Source organism: Pleurodeles waltl, chromosome 7 (assembly GCF_031143425.1).
Source record: "Pleurodeles waltl isolate 20211129_DDA chromosome 7, aPleWal1.hap1.20221129, whole genome shotgun sequence".
In the NCBI taxonomy this organism is placed as follows: Eukaryota; Metazoa; Chordata; class Amphibia; order Caudata; family Salamandridae; genus Pleurodeles; species Pleurodeles waltl.
The window spans coordinates 1,451,164,454-1,451,172,686 of record NC_090446.1 but is presented as its reverse complement, the minus strand read 5'-3'; the positions used below and the strand labels follow the sequence as shown (position 1 = coordinate 1,451,172,686).

Sequence of the window (8,233 nt, the reverse complement as noted above, 5' to 3'; positions counted from 1 at the left end):
CATCTGAGGGTACAGTTTGGCCTGTATCTCAAATAGCTTGTGTTTCACTTTGCACCAGTGGTCTGTGCTCTAAATATGAGGTCCATCATGACCCTCCTACCTGACATTAGGTTCTTTGCCTCCTAGGAACTATGCAGTCCTCACATGTGAGCTCCTGACACAGACTGTGCCACTCAGGTCTAAGACCCATGATTTCCTGTTTCCCTCTCTCCTCCTAGGAACAATGCAGTCCTCACACCTGAGGAGCCTGCAGTTCTCCAGCCTAAGATCCATGATTCCCATTTTCGCCTCTCTCTCCTCCTAGGAAACATGTAGTCCCCACACCTGAGCTCCTGAGGCAGCCTGCACTACTCAGGTTTAAGATCCATGATTCCCTGTTTCCCTCTGTCCTCCTAGGAAACATACTGTCCTCACACCTGAGCTCCTGGGGCAGCCTGCATTACTCCAACTTAAGATCCACGATTGCCTGTTTCCTTCCCACCAACATTTGTTTCTGACTTTTATATCCTCTTTCCTAACCTCTGGGTTGTTTCTTCTTTTTCAGCAATGGGTGACAAAAAGCTCTTGCTGCTATGGGCCCTACTGGTCGTCCTGTCTGGTGAGTATAACACAAAATCTATTCAGCTGATGTGGAACTGCGGCTGCCACTGCGTGGTGGCATGTGGAGCTTACATGTGCCAATTACATAACATGGTACCAATGACTGGGCTTTAGAGACGTGCATTGTCCACAAAAAACACCAGTTTCTTGTGTAAAAAAGAGACAAGGGATGAAGGTATATAGAGTGAAATCCACTGCACAGTGATCCCTAGTTACACTGGTGCACTGCTGTTGAGCATGCTTGTTAGTTATATCCAAGTAAACACTTTCATCAGCAGCTGTCTAAAGATTCTGTCCAGACATAAAATATAATTGATGAGAGGGAGTGTAGATCCCCTGATATGGGATGCTAAGCCCCTCGAGCCACCCAGACCTTCATGCAGCTGCACTAAAAACTCACTGCCTGTCCTCCTGGGAGCAAGATACAGCTGTTGAGGGTTCTGCTTGTACCTGTAATGCTGACAGATGTCACAAGCATCAGATAGGAGGCTGACACATGATCCGCATAGGCCTCCCTTGGATGGTTTACATTCAGTTTAAGACATTCTACTCTAATCACTCTGCAATTAGAATAGAATAAATGGGACTGAGATACAACATCGATATTAAATCCGAAGATATTTGCAATAGTCTTCGATGTACAATAATGATGATTAAGCAGAGCTGGGGAGACAAACAGTTCATGTAATTGAGGGAAACCGGTCATATCTAACAGATTGTGTGTTATTCATACTAAAGTCACTGTGATGCTTCTACTGTTAATGTTTGCAAAGAGGAGGATCCCAACCCCCTATTCAACATCCTTATCTCAGATTTAACCTATTAATTTAACTGCATATCATTGCTTGGTATTATACTAGTGCTAATTACGTTCTAGTGACATCTCTCTTTTTATTTCCTTAATTTCCTTTTTCTTCTGCCCCTTTCAATCATTTATTCATTTTACTTGCACCTTTATAACATTTAACATGTAATCTAACACCACTAAGTATTTTTAATCTTATTGTCACCTGATGTTACTTTTTTACTTTATGTTCTTATTTCATTGAATTCCAATTCTGAAACTAAAAAAGGAAGTAATGCATGATCTGCACACTATGTGGATCAGTGGAAAAGTGGCAATGATTTCATTTAGTAAAATGGAAAGGACACTCAAATTCCACTGAGGTTAACTTAATACCTTTTCTCAGAAACTAGGCAGATACTTGTAGCCTTATTGAGTCTAATTTAGTTATGATCAGCATATTCAGCTGAAGCAGTGCTACTCAGTGGCTTCCACCACTAACAGGTACCTTACAAAACAAAACAAAAAATAATAATTCTGCAGAGTTTTGCAGTGGACACTGTTGTCAGGGAAGCGACTTTCAGGATGCTCTCATTGTATTTCTGGACAAAAGCAAAGTGGAAAATGTCAAAATATGTTGGTTTCGATTACCACTGGGCCGCCTTCCCTGCCCCCAGGGACAACCTCTGCCACCCTCACCCACCCGTGGAGGACACCCATGGATGGGAGGACCCAACCAAGGTAAGTCCAGGTAAGTTTTTCTTATTTTTTTTTTTAAAGTGCCATAAGCGAGCCTAACTTGGGCCCCCCTACATGGCACTGTGCCCAATGGCCATGTCTAGGGGACAGATGTTCCCTGGGCAAGGCCATTGGGCAGAGGGGCATGACTCCTGTCTTTGCTAAGACAGGAGTCATGTCCATGGTGGTTGTGCATCAAAAAATGATGCAAGTCAGGTTAGAGTCAATACTTGCACCATTCTTTGACTCACAACCCCCATTCTTCCCTTCAGCCCTCTTGCCCGCTTAGCGTAATTTATTTTTATACTAACTGGGCCTTAGCGCTGGCTAGCATCATTCCTTAAATATGACGCCCGCTGGTTCTAGGAATGGCGGTAGCCGGCGGTAAACATTTTGAAGCAAACCTGCGCTGGCGCAGGTTTGCGTCAAAAAGTATAAATCAGGGCCTAATTGTCTTGAACCAGGCTTCACATATGGCGGTTCGACCACCACTACAGAATGCATGGGGTGAGATTATTGGCCTCATCTTGACTCCTGGGGATTTGAAGGCACGGGAACAATCAGATGCATCCATAAACATCAACAGACGAGTGCCACAATTCATGGTTAGAGAATATAGAAGGTGGTAGAGTCAGGTATTACTCACTTGTTCCTTGTAAGAGCCTCCGTCCATTCCCTGTTCTTAGTGGATAAAGCAATGCATGGAAGCAGAATTCCTAATTGGAAAGTGAAATGTGAAAAGAAACACGCGTAATTCTGTTCAGCAGAGGTGCAATGGTTCCCACTGACACCTCTCAGGGGTAGACAACAAACCCAACATTCTGCTCTAAACAAGGAAATATTAAAACTGGGCCTTAGGTCCATTTGCTTAGAGTTGCTACTTTTATTATCGATAGCTTCAGGCTGTCCTTAGGATTACTACCTCACCACCGACTGGTTTACTGCCACGCCATTTGTAAGGTTTCCTTTTGTCACCTCTTCCTCAGAGGAATAGGGTGAGAACTAGGCCTGGGAGTAATTTTAATTCGCTGGAGTAAGCAGACTAATTTTAGTAATTATACACTATGCCGGCACCAGGCATAATGTACGCAAGGAGTGCTGAAAAAATAGCGCAAAGAAATCGAAAAAATTTGTTTGCGTCATTTTTTTCAGCATTTTTAACGCCTGCTCAGAGCATTGTTTTCAGTGGGTCCCTATGTCCAGGGTTTTGGTGCTAACTCTCAACAGTACAATAATAGCGTCAGAAAATCTATTGCCCCCTACCCTGTGTAATGGTGCGCCGTATTTTAAATATGGCACACACATGGTGGCGGTAGTAGGGCGCTAAGGGGCACAAGGAAAGATGCGCTGCACTAGGAGTGAGTAGCTGCTGGGTACTGCTGTTCATCTCCTGTAGTGTCTAGTGCTACTTTATTAGCACAAAAATGCATCCTCAAACCCATTATGGATACAAGGGTGACATTTGCACTGAAAAAATCATGCACAATTATGAGTAATTTTGTGGTAATTACACCAAAGAAAATTATGCCAGTTATGCCCACACCTAGAGAAAATAGGACTGGAATCACCACCTTCATCTCTTTTCAGCCTGGCTTTGCAATTAAATGCTTGACAAAGGCCATCTTTGTTGAGACTGAACACACCCTTTTCCACAGGCATGCTTGGAACGATACCGAAATAGCGATGAAGCATTTTGAACATACCAACCTGTGGCATACATAGGTATCAATGCACATGTAACTTTATGAATCAGGGTGACAATCTGAAATCCAATTTTATTCTAGATTATGTTCCCCAAATTGTGAGCAGTTCCAAAATATAGCTTTGTGGGAAGCATAGATGCCCAAATAGTCTCTTTCAGTCTACTGGACCAAGGGCCAACAAAGCCATGTTAAATAATAGTTGTAGCCATTTAGAAATGAGGTATTTCTAGGATAAGCCTACTAGACAGTGCAAGCCATCTGGTTGCAGAAGACATATTGTGGGTTTACCAGGAAGAGACAGAGGACTGCAGCCTGCTCACTGCTTAGCATTAGTTGGCTTTATTGTTATTCACATTTTCCGGCTTCTTATTTATGTCTCAGCGTGTCAGTCTTGCGTTTGTCCATCCCATGGAGCATAGCCTTTTAGCATCTCTTTGATTGGCTGGTTTCCATACTTCCAATGCTTTATTTTAAGGAATTACTTTTTTCTTTTTGTTGGAGCATTCCATGAGAGAGCATGTATTTTCCAGCTATCTCTCCTATGAGCTTTTCTCTCCCCACGTTACTGTCTCTGACCCAGGGGCTTCTCTCTTCTCACTTGCAGCCGTGTTGCCCTCTCTCTCCTCCATGGGTTTTTCCTCCATGTGGTCCATGTTTCTCTGTATTGCTCATGTTGCTTCTCTACCTGCTTACAGTGATGTTTCGCCCCCACCCACTGTGTTGCTTCTCCTTCATCAACTCCCCCAACCAGCTCACATAACCCAGTCACCCTTTTTAGTTTTTAAATGCTTTTTCACTGCGTTTTCAAACAGCGCTTTCATATTCATTTTATTTGTTAGTAACCAGTACATCCAGATCATTAATTAAAAAGGAAAACATTTCATAATATTTTGTAAGCACACGCATGTGTTCAGGATATTAGCACGTGCAAAATCAATAGGTTTATTAAGAGAGACATGTTCAATTTTCCAATGCTTGTTTAATACTTCAAAAATGTTTCCACTGCCCCTGTGATCACCTCAGTTTTAATATTCTGCATAGTAAAAATCCAGCAACCCTTCATAACTGAAATATCTATGTATAACAACCCTGCTGAATCCCACTAGAATCATTCCTATCATGACATTGTTACTTGACACTTAAGATAATACATATAGGATCTGATTTAGTATTTGGCGGATGGGTTACTCCATCACAGCGGTGTCGGATATCCCGTCTGCTGAAACCTTAGATTTCAGCGGACAGGATATCCGTCACAGTTGTGAGCAAGTAACCTGTCTGCTGAGTTCTGAAATAGGCACATAGGCCCTCATTACGACCCTGGCGGTCGGCGGTAATATGGTGGAAAGTACTGCCAACAGGCTGGCGGTACTTTCCACTATATTATGACACTGGCGGTTTGACTGAAGCCAAACTGCCAATGTACCACACCGACCACCGTGGCGGTAACGCTCGCCGGGCTGGAGATATCAATCTCCAGCATGGCGGCCGTCACTATACCACCTGCGGGATTATGACCCCGCCTACTGCTATGGTTTTCGTGGCTTCCTTACCGCCACGAAAACCATGGCGGTAGGCTCTATCAGTGACAGGGAATCCTTTTCCTGTCACTGATAGGGGTCTTCCCCACCCCCACCCCATCCCCAGATTCCCCCCACCCTCTCCAGACCCCCCTTCATAAACGCCCCTCCATTCACACACACACAGGCACATACACACACCCATTCCCACATTCATCCATGCATGCAGACATCCATACACACACATCCGCACACACTTACATACATACACACAGACACGTATTCACACAACACAACATACACACACTCACACCTCCATACTTACACGCACATACAACACGCAACACACACCCGCATACATGCATGCACAGACACACCCCCCCCCCACACACACACCCACAACCCCCCCCCACTCACAACACCCCTCACCCACCTCCCCTGTCGGAGCACCCACTTACCTTTGTGTAGAGGGTCCTCCAGCAGGAGACGGGACGGGTGTTGCTGACAGCAGCAGCGTCTGCCAGCAGAACACCGCCAGGCCGTATTATTTCTCATATTATGGCTGGCGGCGGTCTACTGGCGTGGCACTGCTGCTGGCAGCAGCGCCACCTTACCGCCATCCGCCGGCATGGCCATAGCTGGATTTCCGCCATCCTTATGGCAGAAATCCGTCTGTGGTCATAATACTGCGAACTGATGGTAGCAGCGGCGACGATCTTTTGGCGGCCGTCGCCGCGGCAGTAGGTGGTGTTTACCGCCAGTCTGATAATGAGGGCCATAGTCTCCTTCCTCAGATTTATTGGAGGTTTGAGGCTTTTTCACAACTGAGTCAGACACTCATTTGTCTAGCTAATAAAGCCAACTACTACTGAGGCCAAAAGTTTCATGAAACTCTATGGGTTTGGAGAAAGGCTGTGAGGGGCATTTTATGAACCCTATGACGTCATCAAGACTCGTGATCTGGGAAACTTTGCACAAAATTGATTTCATGAATATCTAAGCATTGATCCCTCCTTAGGGTAGGATTACACCAGTCCGGTACAATGCAGGTGCAAGTTGCAACATCTGATTCCTAGTTTGACCCCTCAGAATGTGGAATAACTCACCAAAAGTCTATGCACCCCATTCCAAAATACACAGACAGTATATGTGTGCAGTTCATTCCTGCAATGTGCAATTTTACTGTCACAAATCTTAGGAGCTAAAACGCACCTGTAATCACATTTGGACTAGGCCCTGGCGAAATTTCAATTATGCTTGAGTAATCAGAGTAATATTGGTAATTCTGCATTGCTCTTTTATGCAGAATTAAGGATAATAATGTGACTACTCCCAGTCGCCTAATTAAGAGTAACTTGGGGGGAAAAGATAGTGAAACAAGAGAACATTTAGGGAGGACAAGTCCCTGCTATTCATGTTCTGTTGCATTAGAGCTATTTCACAGCGCAAAATGTATCTGTGTTCATTTTGGGCGCAAAGGTGCATTTTTGTGCTAAATATTATCGCTAGATTTTTGGGTAATTCTATCTAATTACAGTACATATAATTATGCAAGTTACACCCACCCCTAATTTGCACCCACACACCGGCATTTGCATCAAAACAAGATTTGCAGCTGTGATGTAAACTGACCCTACATTTTTCTAAAGCTGAAATAAATCAACGATCCAGAGCTTAATACTCTACTCTCTCAAAACATCATGAGCCCAAGAATCAATTTTTGAGCAAACAAATTTTGACACGTGTGAAATACAAGAATTGCAACATATTCAACTCAACAGCAAATTAATAGGCATATTGATATATTTTGACGCAACACTGCGCAAATGCAGTTTTGCATTAAAAAGTATAACGTTAGCTTGCATCATTCAAGAGCGCCAACCGGGTTCCAAATTTATGGAATCCCACAAGCCGGTGCAGAGGGTGGGTTAGCATCTGGGAAAATGACGTTAGCCGGTGGGGTGGCGGTATGGGGGAAGGGAGTTTTGCACCAAAAAATGACGCTAGCCTGGTTAGGGGCAAAAACAGTGCCTTTAACCGGCCTAGCGTCATTTCCTGAAGCAAAACCATCCATACCACATGACTCCTGTCTTGAAGAAGACATGAGTCATGCCCACCGCCATGATGGCCAGCACAGGGACAGGATCCCCTGGACATGGCCATTGCACCCCAGTGCTGTGTAGGTGGGCCCATTTCAAGGCCCCCAATGGCAGTTAAAAAATGTCTTTAAAGTACTTACATCTACTTCCCCTACTTACCTGGGATTGGGCCCCCCATCCTCTGGTGTCCCTGTGGTGTCCCTCTGGTGTGGGGGTTCCTGGGGCTTGGGGTGGGCACCTGTGGGTTCTTTCCATGGTGTTTGACCATGGAAATGGGTCCACAGGTCCCCTAACGCCTGTCCTAACCCAGGCATTAAATAATGGCGATAAGCAGGCTTAGCGCCATTATTTAGGCCCGCTTCCCCGTCCGTGCACCATTTTTGCACGAGAAGAAAAATAAGGCGCTAGGGGCTTTGAGTCGTTTTTTGGACAGGAACGCCTAAAATTCATCTCATTGACTCAAGGTGGTTTCGCGCATCCCAAAAATTCTGTTAACTCCAATATTTTGATGCTAGACGGGTCTAGTGTCAAAATATAAATATGGATTTAAGTTTGCTCTGAATTTGCGTTAAAAAAAAAGCAAATTCAGTGCAAACAAAGTACAAATATGTCCCTAAGTATGAACATCTGATGCCAGGTCATCTTGCTACACAAATCCTTCTAGAAAAAAAACCTGCAATAGTTTTCCTTTCTCAAAAGCCCCTCACGCTATTGTGATGCTTCTCCGTGACATGAGCCCAAGTAGTCTACACTCTTCAAGCCATCGCCAGTGGAACACTGTCTGAGAGA

At 44.5% G+C, this 8,233-nt stretch overlaps 1 protein-coding gene across 1 annotated transcript in view; it reads left to right on the top strand.

Moving 5' to 3' along the window:
- Positions 1 to 544: 544 nt before the first annotated feature.
- The window catches only part of LOC138246474 (IgGFc-binding protein-like), a 107,188-nt gene continuing 99,499 nt past the window's right edge, over positions 545 to 8,233 (top strand). The window contains exon 1 of the mRNA XM_069201111.1: positions 545 to 598. Coding sequence (XP_069057212.1) covers positions 547 to 598 — 52 coding nt within the window. The 5' untranslated portion in view covers positions 545 to 546. The remainder of the gene's footprint in view (positions 599 to 8,233) is intronic.